Raw genomic sequence first — 22803 nt, 5'->3', positions numbered from 1 at the left:
TCATCAGGGAATGAAGACAGGAGCCAGGCTTCATGGGAAAAGTTTAGCAACTAGGGAAAGAGAGAAAAAGAAATATAGTCTGGAAGAATGGCAAGAAGATTTTTCTAGAGTAAAGAAGACCTAAGCATGTTTGTGCATGCTCACTCACTCAATCGATTTATTCAACATTACGGAATATCTTCTGTGTGCCAGGAGAGAAGCGAAAGATCTAGGGCTCAAGGAGTTCAGGGTGGAAGGTGACAACAAACACATACACACATACACACATACGCACACACTCCACCTCAACAGGAGCAGGAGAATCCAGGGGGTATACAGGCCAAGTAGCAGGCCACTTCACCTCAAGTTTGTGGATTAGGGGAGAATTCTGGGAGGGGCCAACCCCAGAGCTGAGGTTTTAAGATTGAATGGAGCTTGCCCAGGGAAAGGTCGGGGGGTGGGTGGCAGGGGGTAATGGTGAGAGTGGGAGACAGAGTATCCCGCTGAAGGAGCAGCATTTCCGAAGCTCAGCACGCCTTGGGAAGATAGGGCCTGTCTGAGAAACTGCAGCAGCTTTTGCTCTGCCTAGGGAGCACATAGCAAGGGTTAAAGTGGTCAGGTAGGTGGGCGGCAGACCACAGAGGAAGAGGAGGAGGAGGAGGAGGAGGAGGAAGAGGAGGAGGAGGATGAGGAGGAGGAGGACGAGGACGAGGAGGAGGAGGAGGACGAAGAGGAGGAAGAGGAGGAGGAGGAAGAGGAGGAGGAGGATGAGGAGGAGGAGGACGAGGAGGAGGAGGAGGAGGACGAAGAGGAGGAAGAGGAGGAGGAGGAGGAAGAGGAGGAGGATGAGGAGGAGGAGGAGGAGCACGAGGAGGAGGAGGAGGAGGAAGAGGAGGAGGAGGAGGAGGAGGAAGAGGAGGAGGAAGAGGAGGAGGAGGAGGAGGAAGAGGAGGAGGAGGAGGAAGAGGAGGAGGAGAAGGAGGAAGAGGAGAAGAGGAAGAAGAAGAGGAGGAAGAAGAAGAGGAAGAAGAGGAGTAGGAGGAGGAAAAGGAGGAGGAGGAGGAGGAGGAAGGGGAGGAGGAGGACGACAAGATCAGATCAGTGGTGCAAGCAATCCAGAGAGCAGCAGATGATCCAAAGCAGGGAGTTGGAGGGACTGCAACAGGCATGTGTGTGCTGGGGCTTCTTCCCTGCAGTCAGAGGAAAGAGGGTGAAGACAAAGATCTTTGAGAGGGAGAAAAGGAAAGCTGACATAATCAAAAGAGTAATCAGCTCACCAGATAAAACATACCTGAGAGCGAAGCATTGTCCAAGGAGAGTAAGTGTCCGCAGAGAACATTTATAAACTATATTCGATCCTCTTTATTTAACCACAGAACACTGTTCTATTGGCCTTCTCTACTTTTATTTACCGTCCTTTTCCATCATGCTATATATTTTTGGACTTTTTCACCATAAAATAGTTCAAGTGTAGCCACAGATAATGAAAAAAAGTGAAACTAAATCAGTGAATGTTCAACTCCAGTGAAAGACTTAGTAGAAAAGAAGTTATAAATATTGGCTTAGGTGAAGTTTTGAGATTTATTTTGGACCTTCCTGCCTCTACAAATAAATAACTGGGACCTAGCTTATATCTGGATGAGGGTAGAATTTGCTCCTATTTTCAAGGGAGCCCTGAAGTGTAGGTTTTAACTGCTGCTATTTATTTGATGCTAACGAACACCATTTGCCACTAGCCTCTGTATTTGCATAAGCAATGCATTCTAAGGACTCTGGAATTATAGCTTTGTGGTTAGGGTTATGGGTTCTTAACTGGGATCAAATCTGTGTACTGCTCCTTAGTAAGCGTGTGGCCCTGGGCAACTTACCTCTGTCCTTTAGTTTTGCATTTGTAAATGGGAATCATACCATTTGTCATCTCGTAGAGTTTTTGTATTAAGTGAGTCAATGTTAAGTGCTTAGCTCAGTTCCTGGCACATAATAAGAACTCAATAAACATCACCTATTATTACCTGTTTATGCCTTTTCAATTTTTAGTCTATATAAACCACCCCATGAAGATTTCCTCCATAAACATATTACAAAATAGCCAGGTGGCCCTCCCTACAGTTGGCTTCCTTGAATGTAATGACACTAAAGAATCTTGACACAGCTTATTTGTCAGACATCTAGGTAATTTTCAGATTCCTTTGTTTACATGCATACAAATAAAAGTTAAACTTTTCATAGAAAACACTGCTAGTTTCCTACGCAATGTCTATTCACCCTCTTTCCTTAAGAAAAGAACCCTGGCCGGGCACGGTGGCTCACGCCTGTCATCCCAGCACTTTGGGAGGCCAAGGCGGGCAGATCATGAGGTCAGGAGATCAAGACCATCCTGGCTAACACAGTGAAACCCCATCTCTACTAAAAATACAAAAAATTAGCCGGGCGTGGTGGCGGGTGCCTGTAGTCCCAGCTACTGGGGAGGCTGAGGCAGGAGAATGACGTGGACCTGGGAGGCGGAGCTTGCAGTGAGCCGAGATCACGCCACTGCACTCCAGCCTGGGCGACAGAGTGAGGCTCCATCTCAAAGAAAACAAAAAACAAACAAAAAAATAACCCTATGTTGTTCAGGATAGCAATGTGCTCCATTAAAAATGCTCACTTCTCTAAACTCCCTTATAGCTATGGTGGTCAAGTGACCCAATTCTGGGTCCCCTTTCTTTGCTTTATTTTTGTCCATACCATGACTTTAAATATGTAATTTTTGTTCTAGTATATGCCCCTGCCTTCAAACGTAAGCTGCACGTAAGCTCGTGACAGCTTGTCCATCACTATATCCTGGGCCCCCTGAAGGGAGCCTTCCATAACAGGTAGCTGGTCAGCAAACAGCTGCTGCATGAGGAAATGAGCGGCATACACTGGAATGTGGTGGACATGGTTTCTATGAAAGCTCTGCAAAGTACAAGGTTTAGCCTTGGGACCTATTGCCTTCTTCCCTCCCTTCGCCCTGCTTTTTCTTCCCACTTAGAAGATGCAGCAGCGACTTTGAGGCTATGATGGGAAAGAAAAAGAAAGAAGAAAAAAGAAAGCAGTCCAGCCATCTGGGTTTCTGAAGGCCGACTTGAGTCATGGAGCCAGCCCTGGACCCATTCATGGAACTCGGATGTGTCTAAGGAATCACTATTTGTCAGGTTTTCTGCGACTCATAGCTAAACTCATTTGTCGTAGTTGTAAAGCTATTTCCCAGCCCTCTCAAGAAAAGCCTTACCCTCTAAATATTCTTGAAAGTGTCTGGTAATAGAAAATTAGTTAATTTCACCTCTTCAGCCAGTTGACACAAATCCGAGATTGAGCAATAAAGCAGGTATGTCAGCGGCATTTGAACCAGAGCGTCTCCACCTTGAACTGCGGCTGGGTAAAATAAGGCTGAGACCTGCTGGGCTGCATTCCCAGAAGGCTAGGCATTCTTAGTGACAGGATGAGACAGGAGGTTGGCAGGACTGGTATCACAAGATACAGGTCAAAGATCCTGCTGATAAAACAGGATGCAGTAAAGAAGATTGCCAAAACCCACCAAATCCAAGATGGCGACGAAAGTGACCTCTGGTCATCCTCGCTGCTCATTATATGTGAATTATAATGCAATAGCACGCCAAAAGACACTCCTACCAGCACCATGACAGTTTACAGGTCCCGTGGCAACATCTGGAAGTTACCCTATGTGGCCTAAAAAGGGAGGGACCCTCAGTTCTGGGAATTGCCTGCCCCTTGCCCAGAAAACTCATAAATAATTCACCCCTTGTTTAGCACATAATCAAAAATCAACTGTAAGTCTATTCAGTTGCGCAGCCCATGCCACTGCTCTGCCTATGGAGTAGCCATTCTTCGGTTTCTTTACTTCTCTAATAAACTTGCTTTCACTTTACTCTATGGACTTGCCCTGAATTCTTTCTTGCATGAGGTCCAAGAACCCTCTCTTGGGGTCTAGATCAGGACTCCTTTCCAGTAACAGACAGTCTCATCAATAAGCAATGTAGACAGATATAAACAGAAGAGGCTCAAATGAAAGCTCCCTTGGCCTTCTTTATTAAACTTCCAGTGAAAGCATCTGGAGAGACCAGATAGTGTAAGAAAATAAGGATGAATGGGGACCCCACCAAACTCATGACAGGGTAGGGAGGGTCTGTTCTTTCTTTTCACACACCTACTTACCTATCACCTACCTATCAACCTACCTCTTGTATATGTAGGTCAAGCACATCTGGAGGCCAGCAGCCCCATTTGGAAGGGGCATCCACAATAGATGCTGAGATGCCAGGTATGTCGGAAATCTCACTGCTTGCCTCTCTCCCTCCCCCTCTTCTGGTCAGAGCTAACTTCCTGTGACTTGAGACTTTAAACCCTGTTAAATGCAAATACTACTGACAGAAGTGATGTTAGAAACAGACATTTGAAGCATAATTAAGGCCAGATACCTCCCTTGGAATAGGTTTTAGCTGGGCGAGGAGGACAGAGGCGCGCACACAGGGGGTCCCTGAGACAAGTTGGGAGACTGGATCTGTGAGGCAGGAGTCACAGAAGCAGTGCTCAGCTTCCACGCTGCCTCCTTCTCCGCATTTCTGCTTCTAAGGGTGGGCCCCTGCAGGTCTTGCCCACATGTGTTTTCTAAGTTCTCTTGTTTTTGGAATAAAAAGCAGGGAAAACTTCTGCCCATAGAACACCACTCTGACGCAGAATGATATTTTGATTGGCAGAGACTTTTGCAGACACCAACCAGACATAGCCAACTGGTTCGCTAGGTCACCCTTTGAGGATCCTGTACTCAACAGCAAGGCTCCCAGCAAGCATTTTGATGTAAGGGAATAGTGAGATTGTCTATTTGCATCTTCAAATACAATTTATAAATTACTCTATAGTGACAATGCATCAAACCTATTCAAATTATAAACTGACTTAGGATTTTCAGAGTGATACATCTTTAAAAGCAAATGAAATTTAAACACAAAACCTCTTGGGAGATCTTACACAAGATAATCATCAATGCAAGAATAAGTATCACCGTTTTGCAATCATCACAGCAACACTGATTCGGGCAAGAATCATGGAAAGAATCTAAAACCAATAGGTAAAAGTTTGATGAGAAACATGACAGTTTCACGGTCTCAGATGATCAGATGATCACCTCACTATATATATATATATATATACACACACATATATATATACACACACATATATATATACACACATATATATATACACACACACATATATATATATTCACTACAAAGAAGAAATTGTAACTTCTCAGAGAAAACCTGGCAGATACCACCTTAAGTGAATGACCAAAATTAATATTACTAATAATAAAATAAACGGACATCACGGGCCCCTGATGTAATGCACTGTGGAGCAAAAAAACACACAAAAAACAAAAACAAATAAACCCTAAACAATAAATACTTCATCAAACAACTAGCTTACACTCTGAAAAATGTCATCATTGCAAAGATAAAGTAAGGCTAAGAAACCCTTTCAGATTAAATGTGACAAAAGACATGACACCAACATGCTGTGAGTGATTTTTTTTTTTTTTTCCTAAAAAGTGCTGGATTGGAAAAACAGTGCTATAAGAGACATTATTGGGACAATTAGTAAAACAAATACAGCCGGCAGGGTGGCTCATCCCTGTAATCCCAGCACTCTGGGAGGCCGAGGCAGGCAGATCATTTGAGGTCAGGAGTTCGAGAACAGTCTGACCAACATGGTGAAACCCTGTCCCTACTAAAATACAAAAAAAAGTAGCTGGGTATGGTGGCGGGTGCCTGTAATCTCAGCTACTCAAGAGGCTAAGGCAGGAGAATAGCTTGAACCCAAGAGGTGGAGGTTGCAGTGAGCCGAGATGACGCCACTGCACTCCAGCCTGGGTGACAGAGCGATACTCCCTCTCAAAAATAAAAAAATAAATAAAAAAGAAAAACTTGAATAGAAACTGTGTATTAGAAAAAGTTATTAAGTTTCCTGTATTTGGTCATTATACTATATTATTCTGTAACAGAATGTCATTGTCCTTAGGAAATATTTGCTTAAGCATTTAGGGGTGACAGTCATGATGTCTACCATTTATTCTCAAACAGGCCAGCAGTAATAATAATTAGTGGTGGTGTGTGTGTGGGGGGGGGCGGGTGTGTGTGAGAGAGAGAGAGAAAGCTCAGGAGTGTGCAAATGTCAACAACTGGTGGCCTACGTGAAGATTACATGAACATTCACTGCACAATTCTCAATTCTTGAAACTTTACTGTAAGTTTAAATTTATTTTATTATTTTTTTCTTTTGAGATGGGGTCTTGTTCTATCACCCAAGCATGATCACAGCTCACTGCAGCCTTAACTTCCTGGGCTCAGGGGACCCACCTGCCTCAGCCTCACGAGTAGCTGGGACTACACGTGGGTACCACCACACCTGGCTAATTTTGCGGGGGCTGGGGGCGGGGGGTGGTGCTGGATCAGACAGGGTCTTACTATGTTGCCCAGGCTGATCTCAAATTCCTGGCCTCAAGTGATCCTCCCACCTCTGCCTCCCAAAGTGCTGGAATTACAGGCCTGAGCCACTGCACCCAGCCATAAAAGTTTTCAAAAGAAAGTGTTTTTAAGTTAAAAGCAAAGGGTAGAATAGTTTTCAAAAGCCATTAACAGAGAAATAAAGGACAAAATGTTTTTAAACTTTCAAATTGTTTAGAAACACATTAAGTTTGAACCACTTAAAATTACAGAGGCAAAATGACAATATTACAAATGGAGACAGTGGGCGTGTGTTTAAAATTTTTTGTTAACCTCAGAAGAGGCCATCAGTCTCTCCCGGCCACAAGAGCCATGCCACATTTTACTAAGTAAAGGATATAAACACGGAAAGAATGACTCTCCACAATTGAGAGGAAGAAGTACTACCCAGCCTAACTAAGGTTAATACAAATTTGGTGAGTCACTTCCTCTTAGGAGGAAGAGCAAACATTTCTCGTTTCCTGAAGGATTCAGAGATTCTGAGGGAACACCTGAGCTCTCAGCCTGAATCATGCTACATAAGTAATAAACTAGGGCAGGAAAAGCTACGGCCCATTCACTCGATGCTTCTACCCCACCACAGTACCTCCAAGTTCAAAGTCAATGTCAACTTGAGCCTTTTTTGTCTATTTCAGCCTCCATATTACTAGGTTCCTGGGAGGAGGCAAGGCAAGCAAAACAAAAAAAGTTGATGGGACGTGCACAGTTATCTTCTCACCCTGAGTGGGCAGTGGCCTTTGTTTGCTATGGCACATCACCCACAACGTTCCTCAGACCAGAACAAAACCCACAAAGCCTCTTAAGTTTAGAATTATAGCTTTCTGGCAAAGCAGCCCTCCTCCCAGAACCGCCTGTGCCAGCAGCACACACACGTGGATGGATTAGGCAAAGCTGTGCTCTAAAGCACACACACGCTCTCCCCAACGTGTGCTTTGCATTCCAGAAATACTTGATGCCTAAACCACTTCTATGCCTCCCTTGGCATGAACGTACAAGTGGCTCCGTGCCAAAGGAAGCGTCTGTTTAGAGATGTGGACTTTCTTTAAATTTTTTTACCATGAAAGATCACAAATAGAACATTCTAGTATAATGATGATGCAATAAAGTAGAAAAAGAAAAGGTTTTAGAAAAAAGATTCTCTTGTTTTTGTCTTATTTATGTTGCCTAAAAGAAATACTGAAAATATAACATGAAACATAAAATTAGCTTCCATGAGAGCAGAAATTACAGGGTCCAAGTTGGGTCAAGGAAGCAAAAATATTACCTTTAACAGGAAACGCTAGGGATCATTTGCCATTTTTTTACACACAGATTCACTGTTGTTTTAAGGTCACCTACCAAAATGAGGTGCAGAAGACGGGTTTTTAATCATTGGTTTATTCTGGAATATAGTATATTTTATATTTGTATCTTGCTTCTTGATAACTTTCATCCTATATTAAAAATTAATGTAAAAGATGAAAATCCATCTTGGTTAATGCACCTATCCTTTCCCTTTCTATTTCCGGAGATTTATTTAGGGTTTATTCACAATAAGTGTAAAATCAGTAACTCTTCACAAAATCCTTAGACATCACCAACTGCATTACAAAACACACTCTTAGCCACCTAGATACACACACATGCATGTAACATGTTAAGGAAAATGACATCAAACTCCATAGTACATACGCACACGATCGCCTGTTTGATTTCCGTCAGCATGGACCTAAAAGACACCTTCTTGGAAAGTGGTCCTGGACAGAGGGAGAAAGACTTACTTTCTTTCCACTTCTGGTGTTGACACGGCGCTACAGAAGCCAAGCGACTCCTACGAGAGAAGATTCGTATAGTCAGTGTGGTCAGAGCAGCAGGCTTCATCTGATTTGTATAGAGTGTCACTTAAAAAAAAAAAAGGCAGAAGCAAAACTAGATGATTAAAGTCATTGTGCTTACTTCGATCTGGGACCGCAGCTGAAGTGACGTGGGGCTAGCATCGGGTTTCTCCTAAAACAGAACAGATGCCGGTTTAACGGGACTTCCAAACATGTCACACGCGAGAAAGACAAATAGACATGTAAGAAGAGAGGGGAGGATTCGGGAAAGGTTAGGGTATAGAGTGGGAGGAGATGGCAGAGATAAACAGATTTTCTGGGAAAACTAAAATACTTTTAAAATGAGAGCTCTGGCCCCCTAAGATTGAACTATTTTCCAAACTTTGTTGCCAGACTCTGCTGACAATTTTATTGCAGAAGAAAAAAAGCACAATTTCAGTCAAGGGGACTGACAGTTCATGGTGAAATAATTCTGTGGATATACTTAGTTGGTCACTAAGACACTGAATTTACTGCAACCCATTTGAGTTTAGCTGTTTTCCAATGACACTAGAGTTCCAATCCAATTTTTTTTTTTTTTTTTTTTTTTGAGACAGAGTCTAGCTCTGTCACCAGGCTGGAGTGCAGTGGCATGACCTCGGCTCACTGCAACCTCCGCCTTCCGGGTTCAAGTGATTCTCCTGCGTCAGCCTCCCAAGTAGCTGGGATTACAGGCATGCGCCACCATGCCCAGCTGATTTTTGTATTTTTAGTAGAGATGGGATTTCACTACGTTGGCCAGGGTGGTCTCGATCTCTTGACCTCGTGATCCGCCCGCCTCGGCTTCCCAAAGTGCTGGGATTACAGGCATGAGCCACCGCGCCCAGCCCCAATCCAATTTTAAAGTTCTAAATGTATTCAGAGTACTTAATAGCTTAGGAGAAGTTGCTAATGTCTTTAGGAAGTTGGGAAGCTAACTGAATGTTATCTTGCAGCCTTAAAAATCACTATACTTCCCTAACACAAATGAACTGACCTATCTGGAAATTTAAAAACAAACACTCTCGGTATCGAGTTGATAAATGAAATATAAATACTTGATATTAAGAAGGCACTGAAATATCATTAAATTGTCAGAGGCAGAAGAATCAAAGAACATTACAGATAAAACCATATAGTATAACACCCTCATTTCATAGTTCAGGGAGGCTGTATCTCCTTTGAAAGTAAAAGAAAATGAAGAATATTTAGATAAACAAATTACCTGTGATAAAAATAAATTATGTAAATTATGCATTTTCACATGCATCTAATTGTTCAATTGCCCTCTTCATCATGAACACAATTATAAAACTACATCAATACCGAAAAACTTTTGTTGAAGTATAAAAGTAGCAATAAAGTATTAAAATAAGTATAACTCAGGGCAAAGTTATACTTTTAAATAAGGAACAGGAATCCAGTACGAATATAGAGTATCAGAATGAATGCACTTTCATGCAGGATTGTGGGGGAGTGTTCTGGAAATCTGTTGCTCAGCAATGAGCATGTGGCTGACAACACTGCACCGCACACTTGGGGAAGCTGTTGGGAGTGTGAATTTTATGTTATGTGGTTTTTTTGTTTGTTTTGTTTTGTTTTGTTTTTTGCCACAATGAAAAAAAAAGAATGTGCTGGGATGAGTACATCTGAGAATGGGATGACTGTAGACAAGCGGCCAGAAGGAGAAATGGGTTTTAATGGACAAGAATTTAATGAACTGGCAACTCACTCATCCCCTAATCTCAGGCCCTTGTTTGTTATAAAAAGTTATCACAGTGGCGTAAAAGCTCCATAGAACTCTCATTAACATCCTCCTGGTTTTTATTGCTGCCGTTGTTCATGAGAGACATATTTCTGTACCAAACTTGATACACCATTTTACCAAACAGTATATGGACAATGTTTTGAGTTACATATTCCAAGCGTGAATGGTAGGATGTCAGGCTCAGGTGCAGTTAACAAAGGGGATATATACTTTTGGACATTTCTGGTGCTCACAGACCAATCACAATTTCCCAGGAGCTAACCTTTCAGCCTCACATAGAGAAATTTACAAACTTAAATAGCAGGAGGTAAGCAAAAGTATCATTTGCAATTTTTTAATCCCAAATCTTCCTTCCTATTCAGGAGTTGGTACAGAGAACTCAGAGTGATGATGAAACTAAACTGTTAGTTCCTCTGAAATTTTCTCTGAAATTGCCCCTTTAACGCCCAATTGCAGCCCATGACTTTCTATAACCATCAGCAAAAGTGACTGGTTCAATTCACCTCTCCTCCTCCATTTTTACCTTTTCTTCAAGCTCTAAGTTTCTACCTCACTAGTAATAGTAATAGTCATGCTAGGAAATGATCTTCTTTTGTTATATCTGTTTATCTGCATTTTTTGAATAGATTTTATTTGCTAAGTGCATCATTTGCCATGTCATATCACAAATGTAACATATATGGTACATTATGCAAAATGTACCTGTCCCTGCACACAAAGTAGTTGCTTATTAACAACCATATTAAATGTTTGATGATAAGGAAGGAAAATTTTAATCATTTCATCTTAGCATGTTCGTTACTTATAATAGGCATTTGATTCTTTTAGCTATTTAAAGAAAATTTTTTTTTTTTTTAAAGAAATAGGGTCTTGCTCTGTTACCCACACTGGAGTGTAGTGGCTATTCACGGGCGTGATCATCACGCAATGCCGTCTTGTGCCCAGAGCTCAAGCCATTCCTCAGCCTCCCAAGTACCTAGAACTATAGTTCATGATCACGCCCAGCTTGTTTAGCTACTTTTCAGAAAATTGATTGGGGCTATAGTTTGACACATAGTGTTAAAATCATGGAGACAGGTAACGTTTTCATGCAGAACGTTTGTTTTATCAAGGGCAGCTTACTGATGTTGAGCAGGAGATCTTGTATAGTGATATTTCTAGTGACTTGTTTTTTTTAAGACCAAGCAAGAGAATAATTTTTTCAGGATGTCTTATTAATTTTATCCCCCAAGGATAAGAGATTACAGTCATCATTTAGACGCATGTCTTACAGCAAACACATTCTAAAGTAAAAATATTGCACAACTGAGGAGAAGCTTGTAAAGTTATCCACTAAGTTAAGGACCTATAAATGCTTGGAGAGAGAAAAATGGAATAAACTATTGGCAAAATTCCATTATTATAACACTTATGAGTGTCACATGATGTCAATGACAAAAGAGCAGAAGAGTAATTACTATAATGTGCCATGTGTTATGCACCTGACTGCTCAGCCACGATCCCTTTATTCAGAGAATAGCTGATGGTTTACACTACAGCTCCTGATCTGGATGTCATAATGTAGACAGAAATAGTAAACATTGTGAACCTCATCAAAACAATCATTGAGTATATGTGTAAATATGTATCACTTTTGGGCATGTTGTACACTGAGAAATAAGACCCTTCTCTCCTCCCCTAACATACGCCGACTGCCTCATTTACTACTGCCGTGTAACAAATCATCCCAAATGTAGTGGCATAAACCGACAAGCATCTTATGATGTTCACAGGTTCTGTGAATATGAATTCAGAAAGGCAATAGCAGAAAAGGCTTGCTCTGCTCCACAGTGTTTGGAGCCTCAGCTGGGAACATGCAAAAGCTGGGGATGACTTGATGGGTGGGCTGTAATCACTGGAAAGCTTGCTCACTCCCATGTCTGGAAGCTGATGCTAGGGCTGCATGGGTTGCTGAGGCTTCCTCACAGCAGGATGCTGGGTTGCAAGAGTAAGCATATGGAGAAAGGCAGGCAGCAGCTGTATTGCCGCTTTGGTTTTGGGGTTTTTTTTATTTTTATTTTTATTTTTGAGACAAGGTCTCATTCTGTTGCCCAGGCTGGAATTCAGTGGCGAGATCATGGCTCACTGCAGCCTTGACCTTCCAGGCTCAAAGGATCCTTCCACCTCAGCCTCCCAGGTAGCTGGGAGGCACATGCCTCTAGGTGGCACATGCCACCATGCCCGGCTACTTTTTTTGTACTTTGTGTAGAGATGGGGTTTCACCATGTTGCCCAGGCTGGTCTCGAACTCCTGGGCTCAAGCAATCCGCCCACCTTGGCCTCCCAAAGTGCTGAGATTTGTATTGCTTCCTATAACAGCCTCCTGTGGTAAGATATCTGCCAGAGTCACCAGCCCTCCCGGGTTCACCGCCACCTCTCTCAGCTGGGGGAGTGCCAAAGCCACACCGTGAGAGCAACACTGGATGGCAGACATCGCTGTGGCCAGCTTTGGGAACTACAGTCCGCCGTGCTGACTGCCAAGGAAATGGGCCTGCTCATGAGTTTTCAAAATGAGGAATGGGGTGCAACCCCATGACAATATCTGGAAGGATTATCTTGTGGCTTTTACAACATTTACTCAAGTATATCTTGGCAATAGTCAGCCTGAATTATCACTTAAGGTCAAAATATTGCACTGTATTAGGCTGCAATGATCATGTCTCTCATTTCAAACCTATGATTATAGAAAATTTTAAATATACAAAAGTAAAGAGAAGAGGATAATAAACTCCCCAATTCCTACTACCCAGCTCCAACAATCAGCAGTTCAGAGTTGATTTTGTTTCCTCTATACCTTTACCCTTACTTCATGTTCATCTCATTTTACTTTGAAGAAAATCCCAGATATCAAATCATGAAATATCACCATTTCTAAGTTAAGAATTAGCTATCAGAGTTCCTTAACTGTTGCTCAATCTTGAGCACGTGGCTCAACCACCAAGAATTTTACTCCTTCCTGACACTGGAGGACTTTCTTTGGTCATAAGGAAAAATCATATTTATGAAATTTAGATACTCCATCTAAATGTTGCAAAGGGACGTGAAGAAATGCATTCTGAAGTTGAATGTCACTTTAGAGTTTATTAGAAAAGTATTCACTATTGTTTCCTAAGTGAAATATACTATCCTTTTTTTTTTTTTTCTTTTGAGTCAGAGTCTGGCTCTGTCTCCCAGGCTGGAGTGCAATGGCGCGATCTTCAGCTCACTGCAACCTCCGCCTCCCAGGTTCAAGCGATCCTCCTGCCTCAGCCTCCCGAGTAGCTGGGATTACAGGTACCCACCACCATGCCCGGATAATTTTTGTATTTTTAGTAGAGATGGGGTTTTACCATATTGGCCACGCTGGTCTCTTGGCCAGACTGGTCTCCAACTCCCGACCTCGTGATCCATCCACTTCGGCCTCCCAAAGTGCTAGGATTACAGGCATGAGCCAACACACCTGGCAATGCTTTTAATATTTTTTTCTTATTTCCTCTCCCCTCCAATAGAGACAAGTCTCATTATGTTGGCCAGGCTGATCTTGAACTCCTGGCCTCAAGCAATCCTTCCACCTCAGCCTCTAAAAGTGCTGGGATTACAGGCATGAGCCACAGCACCTGGCTACATCCTTTAAAATTTCCGAATATGATATGCTCATAAACTTTGCTTGGAAAAAGCATATTCTAAGCAGAATTTAATGAGAAGTTACTCCTCAGAATGACCTGGGAGAGCCACACAACACTGGTGGCTGAACTTGAACCTTAAGTTAGGGCATTATAACTTAGTTTGAAATGTTTTAAATACTTTAAAAAAAGAAAGTGAATTGTGAATTTTTTCTGTGGCTGGTGAGGTGAGAAGACTTTGAAATTTGACCTATAGATTGAATTGTTCACCATTAAGTCACATATGGATACTTTAGTTAAGAATGACAAATCTCATTAACATTACAAACTCTTAAAGAAACCCTCCCAAGTTAAGTGTAACAGTGAAAACTAAACACAAATATAAATATATCCCAACATGAACGCATGCATGTTTGTTCATATATGAATGTGTGCACACAGAGGAAAAAAAAAACACTGAGAGTATATCTCACTGAATTTTTTTACAAGCATGTAATCTTGCATTACTTTTTTCTAAAGATGAAAGATTAGCTTAAAAATACGATCTCCAGGCCGTGAGCGGTGGCTCACGCCCGTAATCCCAGCACTTTGGGAGGCTGAGGCGGGCAGATCAGGAGGTTAGGAGATTGAGACCATCCTGGCTAACACGGTGAAACCCCGTCTCTACTAAAAATACAAAAAATTAGCCCAGCGTGGTGGCAGGCACCTGTAGTCCCAGCTACTCAGGAGGCTGAGGGAGGAGAATGGCATGAACTCAGGAGGCAGAGCTTGCAGTGAGCCAAGATTGCACCACTGCACTCCAGCCTGGGGGGGCAGTGCAAGGCTCCATCTCAAAAAAAAAAAAAAAAAAAAATCTCCAGTTCCCCTATGTTTTTAAATTATCTACATATGTATGTCTATAAACGCAGGAGAAAATATCTAAAAGAGTTCTACACGCCAATGGTTACTTCTCAATTTGTAACCTTTTTCAATTACTTTAATATATTTTTAAAACACAATAAAAGATGAATATAACGAATTCCTTTTGTAATAAAAAGTATACATATACAAATTATTCATATATTTTTTAAAACTTAATAAAAATCCCCAAAGTTAACTTTGATAACAATTTAAGAATGACAAGTCTCACTAACATTACAAACTCTTAAAGAAACCCTCCCAAGTTAAGTGTAACAATTAAGTCCAACAATTAAGCTAAAAAGCTACCTAAGAAATGTTAAAACAGGCCGGGCATGGTGGCTCACCAGCACTTTGGGAAGCTGAGGCGGGCGGATCACAAGATCAGTAGTTCGAGACCAGCCTGGCCAACATACTGAAACCCTGTCTCTACTAAAAATACAAAAATAAGCCAGGTGTGAAGGCACGAACCTGTAGTCCCAGCTACTCAGGAGACTGAGGCATGAGAATGGCTTGAACTGGGAGGCAGGGGTTGCAGTGAGCAGAGATCACGCCACTGCACTCCAGCCTGGGAGACAAAGAGAGACTCCGTCTCAAAAAAAAAAGAAACAAAAGTATTAATACTTTATTTCTCTAGTTAGGTCATGGCTAGTATTAAAATATTTTCTTGATGTGTTAAAATTTGTATATTTTATTATTAATAGAGAAGGACCATGCTAAAACGATTTCATATTCATAGTTTGACTAAAAGAGGCTCCACTATAGTATGGTATAGTTAAAAAGAGAAATGAATCAGGTGATCAAAAATTTTATTGGGGAGAAAAACCTCAAACGCATTTATTGTCAGATTGGACAATTTGTAGAAAAAATAGTTCCGCTAACATTTATTGTATCTAATACAGAAGCTAAATAAATAAATCAATCCAACAACAAAAGCAAAACCCAAGTATTGCAAGATGAAATCAGTAGTTTGCCAAAACCAAAACCAAAACAAATGTGTACCTGTGTGTGCTTTCACCTGCTTGTGTATGTATACACACACACGTCTACAGCCACACTAAAAGGGACTAGGTCAAATACAAAACTAAGTCTCTGACCCTAAATGATGACATTCTGGCTTTAGGAGCTACGTCCCATTGTGCCAAATACCAGACTCAAAAACCCACCCAGGGCAGAATTAGATCCTGGAAAACAAATATCATGCCCTCATCCCCACTCCCACTTTGTCTCCACCTTCTTGTGGAAATCCACACGTTCCTCCTCCCTTAATGCTGCCCAGGCTCCAAGCCAAATGAACTTCACAGCTGGAAAAGCAGGAGGGACAAATCCCCCTTCTGTTCCAAAAATGGAGAGGAAGAATACCAGGCGCCCACCAGCTCAGCTCAGTGCCAAGTTCTCCTCCTCCACACTAGGTACAGGAAGGAGGAGGTGGAAAAAGCCAGAGGCGATCGGATGCTTAGCCATATGCAGCTAAAAGTAAAATGCCACATGCTACTACTGATGCATGCAATTAATGGAGGGACCCAAGCTCTGAACTGCTGTGGAAAGTTGCTGCCAGTCATGGATTTACATGGTTTTTATCACTTTACAAGAAGGCTGTAGAGCTGTGGTATCTCCCAGTTGGCAAACTATATCATATGTGTTCTTTACAGGAGAGATCCTTACCAAGTAACAGATAAACTAGATGAACAGAAACTTCCAGGTAAACTCTACTTAAAAATGTAAATATCGGCCAGGCGTGGGGGCTCACGCCTGTAATCCCAGCACTTTGGGAGGCCGAGGCAGGCAGATCACCCGAGGTCGGGAGTTTGAGACCAGCCTAACCAACATGGAGAAACCCTATCTCTACTAAAAACACAAAATTAGCCCAGCGTGGTGGCGCAGGCCTGTAATCTCAGCTGCTTGGGAGGCTGAGGCATGAGAATCGTTTGAACCAATGAGGCAAACATTGCAGTGAGCCGAGATTGCGTCACTGCACTCCACCTGGGCAACAAGAGCGAAACTCAGTCTCAAAAAAAAAAAAAAAAAAATTATATTACCTTGTACACTAACTAGTCTTGGCTTTTATTTGGTTTCCCTGCTTATTACAAATGGGTCCACATGATCAGATTCAAGTAGGTTATTTCTCACCTTTTAAAGGAGGCCCCTTTCTCCATGTTTTAAACCTAAAAATACCATCACATCTTTATTTTTATTGAAAAATCAAAGAGACTCTAACTATTTGCAAAGTTCTGGGAGTCCAAGCCTTTACTCCATGACCTGCTGGCTGCTGTTTAACCTCTCAGTCCCGGCTGACCTGTCTCAGACGAACCAGCCGTCCCACTAGATGAGCTCCAGCAGTCAACACATGGACTAGTGCAGGGCGGTCAGGCACGTAGATCCCAGGGCAACCTGAAAGTCAACATTCTCACCTTTGCCAGGAAATCATTCCACTCTTGTCTGACTTCTCTATTCCAGTCAATTCACGGAACATGTGTCGATTTTACCAGGACTCAAAATTCAACATTGTCAGCCAGGCGTGATGGCTCATACCTATAATCCAGCACTTTGGGAGGTTGAGGTGGGTGGATCATCTGAGGTCATGAGTTTGAGACCAGCCTGGCCAACATGGTGAAACCCTGTCTCTACTAAAAATACAATAATTAGCCAGGCGTGGAAGCGGGCATCTGTAGTCCCAGCCACTAGGGAGACTAAGGCAGGAGAATGGCTTGAACCCGGGAGGAGGAGGTTGCAGTGAGCCGAGATCGCGCCACTGCACCCCAGCCTGGGCGACAGAGTGACTCCATCTCAAAAAAAAAAAAAATCTATTGTCTTAGGAGTCTTCTCACTCCCCACTAAATCAGCTGCCCAAAGCTACTGCTTTTCTCTTCCCAAGGTTTCTTGCATCCATCCAGTGAATCCATTCCACTTGCAGTCCTTCGCCTCACAGCTACATGGGCTACCAGCATATGGTTGCATGGTAAGTACTGTCAGCTGGGAGACTGGAGTCCAGTTCTGCTCCCCGCTGTAGTGCAACCTTTAGAACCTGTTTTATTTTGTTTGGTTTGGTTTTTCCAATGGCAACAAAAGGCAAATGGACCACTTGATAATCTTTAGTGTCCTTTTTTCCTCTAAAAGGGCTATGATAAGTGGTGTCATGCCCCTCTAATCACTATTGTCAACTCCATCTTCTGGAAGTAGTACTCTGTGTCTCTGCTATTCAAAATGTGATTTGTGGACCATCTGCATCAGCATCACCTGGGAACCTGCTATACATCCAGTCATGGTCCCATCCCAGACCTCCTGAATCAAAACCTGCAATTTGCCAAAATTCCCCAGTGATGTGTACTGTTTGAGAAACTCACTGCTTCTGTGTCACTTCTCTCTTCCAAAATCTTTCATGGAGGCCGGCTGCAGTGGCTCAAGCCTGTAATCCTAACACTCTGGGAGGCCGAGGCGGGTGGATCGCTTGAGGTCAGGAGTTCGAGACCAGCCTGGCCAACAGGGTGAAACCTCATCTCTACTAAAAATACAAATATTAGCCGGGAATGGTGGCATGCGCCTATAATCCCAGCTACTTGGGAGGCCGAGGCAGGAGAATTGCTTGAACCCAGGAGGCGAAGGCTGCAGCGAGCTGAGATGGCGCCACTGCACTCCAGCCTGGGTGACAGAGCGAGACTCTGACTAAAACAAAACAAAACAAAACAAAGCAAAATCCACAAAATCTTTCATGGAAACACAATACTGACAGGATGAAGTCCACGTTTCAGAAGAAGAAGCCCCTTCACCAAATAGCCTGATCATAAACCCTCTTAGTGAACAGTTACCATGTCCTCTGCTCCCTGAGTGTAGACTGAGCCTGGTGTCTCGCTTCTGCTTATGCTACCTAGAATGTTTCTCCTTTCTATCCATCCAAATCCTACTCATCCTTTACCTCCAATTCCAATACGCTCTCCTATTTAATCTTCTCTGCCCACTTGTGCCTTAAATGATATCCCTGAGTATGGGCACACCAATGACTAGCCACATCACGTATTCATTAAATGTACCTATGGGTAGCAACTCTTCTCCTCACTTACTGGTTTTCCTCAACTAGACTGTAAATGGCCTTCCAATAAATTCCTGTTGAAATTCATTGTGTGCCGCCACAATCCATCAAAACCTATTTACTTAGCATTTACTATCTGCCAGGACATCCCCTTGAGAATGCTACTTTCTACAGCCTTGCACAGGCTCCCTGTACAAGGGAGTACTATTGGGAATCTATTGGGTTTTTTTGTTTGTTTGTTTTTGTTTTTTTTTTAAAGAGATGGGATCTTGCTCTGTCGCCCAGGCTGGAGTACAGTGGTGTGACCATAGCTCACTACAGCCTTGACCTGCTAAACTCAAGTGATCCTCCTTGCCTGAGGCTCCCAAGCAGCTGGGGCTGTGGGTATACACCACCACGCCTAATTTATTTTTTTTAGAGATGGAGTCTTGCTATGTTGGCCAGGCTGGTCTCAAACTCCTGGCCTCAAGCAAACCTCCCACCTCAGCCTCCCAAAGTGATGGGATTAGAAGTGTGAACAACTGTCCTAGGCCTGGTTTGTTTAAATTGGATCACTTTGCCAATAAGCCTGACTCTTTTTTCCTTCCTCTTTTTTTTTTTTTTTAAGAGACAGGGTCTTGCTCTGTCACCCAGGCCTAGGTTGGAGTGCAGTCATAGTTCACTGCAGCCTTGACCTCCCAGGCTCAAGCAATCCTCTTGCCTCAGCCTCCTGGATAGCTGGGACTACAGGTATGTGCTACCATGCCCAGCTTCCTTCTTTTAATTTGTGTTTGCAATTATAATGCATGGGACGTGTATTTTCATGTTTTTATTTAAGATTTACTTTTGGATTGCAGAGTTACACTAGGATGTAAAAATAATTCAACAAATATTTAAGATCTACTACTTAGATACATAAGAACTTAAAACAGAATGTTGTAATGTTTAATCACTTTTAGGTAAAAATCAGTAGTGGCCTGTCAGTTTCTTCATCCATACCTAACTCTTCAGCTTTTCATGTCTCATTTCACCCATATTGCTAGAGGTATAGCAGAAGATGTTAGTCATTGTTCTGGACCCCCATAAGCTCTTGGCCTGGTACAAGAAATCTTCTTCCGAGTGAAACTGACGGAAAAGTACTCTCATCCCATCATATCAAAGAAGAAAGGTTCTAAGGGGGAAATTTTTATTTCACAGCTGAAGAATTCTATTCCACTAACTGCAACCTTTAAGTCTCACCATAATTAAGGGATCAGTGAATTTCTGCAAGCTTTCATAAGAAAGAAACCTGAAGTGGCAATTTCCACCCAGCCATTAATGCTTTCTGTTAAAATAATTGAGTCTTTTGCTGTATTCGTTTATATTCTTTTTTTTTTTTTGAGATAAAGTTTCACTCTTATAGCTCCGGCTGGAGTGCAGTGGCGCCATCTTAGCTCACTGCAACCTCCGCCTCTCAGGTTCAAGCAATTCTCCTGCCTCAGCCTCCCGAGTAGCTGGGATTACAGATGTGTACCACCACACCCGGCTAATTTTTGTATTTTTAGTAGAGACGGTTTCACCATGTTGGCCAGGCTGTCGCAAACTCTTAACCTCAAGTTAAGATCCGCCTGCCTCGGCCTCCCAAAGTGCTGGGATTACAGGCATGAGCCACCACACCCGGCCTGATGGTTTACATTCTGCAGTTATTAGTTACTTATTTATTTAGGCCTCACCACGTTCCAAAAAATGACTTAAGATGGCTAAGTAACTTAGTTCAGTGTTACATGATAAAAGTAAAAACCTAAAGAGCTAATTAATTTATATGATACAAATAGCAGAGGGAACAAGACTATAAAGTAGAGTAGGCCCAGGGATTCGGTTTGTTCATAAAAGGTGAGCCATGGGATGCTACAGTACAGACAGACCACTTGATCAGTTATGAGACGGATGTTACTATACTTTTATGTCTTAAGGTAGCCATAGGAAAATGGCTCTTTCTCCGAGTAAAAATTTCTCCTCTGGCTTCTGGCAGAGGTAACACACTATTATTCTGAAAGATACCACATGGAAAATTCCTGAAGAAGTCACCTTGCTCTGGAAATGCTTTCACACTGGGCAAAGCTGAATCAGGTCTGAGATCCCCGAGTGAAAGCGGAGGAGCATACCAAGGGGGCCTCCCTGAGGTCCACACTCCCGTACTCATTCGGAGGAGTCAAGAAGTACCCAGGGCAGGAGCAGAAATCAGTCTGGGAGGACAGGAGGGTAAGTTCCACCATCTTGAAGCATGGCTGTGCTAAAATACGTCAGAGTTGAATTGGTTAAATTCAGGAGTAATTTGAATCTAAGAGAGTCAAGCTTGGTGCTCCCACACCTCATGTCAAACAAGGCGTATGCTTCTTTAATGTCTAAACTGTCTTTGTTTAAAACTATGTACTAGATCGTTTAAGCTACAACTTTACCAATGTTGAGTGCATACCACATACCAAGCATTTTGCATGGAGATAAGAATAAGATCTACACACCACAATGTGGCAAGGGATCACTTCAATAAGATGTGAGTGTTGTGTTAGAAGAATGCACCTTTTACAGTGTATAAAACACCAGAGTGTCATGTTATATAAATGTAATCATTAAAAGACACAGTGTCCATGAAGACATTTTAGTTATCCTAAAAAACAAATCCAACAAGTTCTATAATTCAATTTTTCATTCTACTAGCAGGACTTGGCATATCCACACTATAACCCACCCCCTGGGTGAATTTCCCAGGGGTAGAGACCATGATATCTGGCCATTCTAGATGGTAGTGGCCATCCCCAGAATCCTCTCACCCTCCCTGTTCTCATCCCGTGCTCACTAAGTGATCTTCTTTGCTTTTTTGAGACAGAGTCTCACTCTGTTGCCCAAGCTGGAGAGCAGTGTGCAGTGGCACAATCTCAGCTCACTGCAACCTCTGCCTCCTGGGTTCAAATGATTCTCCTGCCTCAGCCACCCGAGTAGCTGAGATTATAGGCACGCGCCACCCACACTGAGCATGTATATATATATTGTATTTTTAATAGAGATGGGGTTTTGCCATGCTGACCAGGCTGGTCTCAAACTCCTGGCCTCAAGTGACCAGCCCGCCTCGGCCTCCCAAAGTGCTGGGATTACCTGCGTGAGCCACCGTGCCCGACCACTACGTGATCTTCTGAGTACATCCGGTTGCTCACTGGGATTAACTAACATAAGACAAAAGTGACAGGAAGCACTACATAAGCTCATTTCCTTTTGCTTTCTCTGTTTTTTTCCATCTCCTCTTTCATCTAATCATTCCATACTTTTAAAAATAGTTACTGAGCCCATAAGTCAACGAGGATAAAACAGTGAAAGAGACACACACCACTTCAGTGGGGTTTCCATCTAGTGAATTCTTAAGTCACTCACTTTGCATTTCAACTCTAAGCCACAGGTACAACACTCCTTCTGTTCTGGCACCAGGTACATGACATCTGGGTAACTCTGCTCAGCTCTGGATGCCACATTTCCCGGGGACAATGGAAACCAGAGCACCTTCACTAGAATGGTGTCTGGAAATGGTATCAAATACTCAGGATCAATTGGAGGAAGCAGGGCTGTTTACACAGAGAAGGGAAGAAAAATATAAACATGGGAAAGCCTTCCAGGGAGCAGGGAACTACCCAGTGCAGAGCTGCCCGATCCCTTTCCCCACAGCGGTCCCCTGACAATGAGAGCACACTGCACACTAGGAGAAACTGAGAACATTTTAAATGGAAAAAAAAGTATTATTATTTTTATTTATTTATTTATTTTGAGATGGAGTTTCACTCTTGTTGCCCAGGCTAAAAGAGTGCAGTGGCACGATCTCGGCTCACTGCAGCCTCCGCCTCCCGGGTTCAAGCCATTCTCCTGCCTCAGCCTCCCCAGTAGCTGGGATTACAGGTGCGTGCCACCACACCCGGCTAATTTTTGTATTTTTAATAGAGACTGGGTTTCACCACGTTGGCCAGGCTAGTCTTGAACTCCTGAACTCAGGTGATCTGCCCGCCTCGGCATCTCAAAGTGATGGGATTACAGGTATGCGCTACCGCGCCTGGCCAGAAGTATTCTTTTAAAGTAATACCTAATGACCACTGAGAAAATAAAATCAGGCCAGA

At 42.7% G+C, this 22803-nt stretch overlaps 1 protein-coding gene across 8 annotated transcripts in view; it reads right to left on the bottom strand.

Annotated features, from left to right (window-relative positions):
- Nucleotides 1-22803, bottom strand: part of SASH1 (SAM and SH3 domain containing 1) — a 281596-nt gene that overhangs the window by 103470 nt on the left and 155323 nt on the right. For 6 of the 8 annotated variants that reach the window (XM_063725046.1, XM_054558281.2, XM_063725045.1 and 3 more), the window contains exons 3-4: nt 8460-8510; nt 8285-8334 (exon numbers count right to left, since the gene is read on the bottom strand). In XM_063725046.1, the coding sequence (XP_063581116.1) occupies nt 8285-8334; nt 8460-8510 (101 nt within the window). The remainder of the gene's footprint in view (nt 1-8284; nt 8335-8459; nt 8511-22803) is intronic. The other 2 variants (XM_063725047.1, XM_054558280.2) reach the window with 1 other exon arrangement.

This window comes from Pongo abelii, chromosome 5 (assembly GCF_028885655.2).
Source record: "Pongo abelii isolate AG06213 chromosome 5, NHGRI_mPonAbe1-v2.0_pri, whole genome shotgun sequence".
NCBI lineage: Eukaryota > Metazoa > Chordata > Mammalia > Primates > Hominidae > Pongo > Pongo abelii.
Note: the sequence above shows the minus strand (reverse complement) of the source record. Positions and strands in the feature narration are given on the sequence as shown.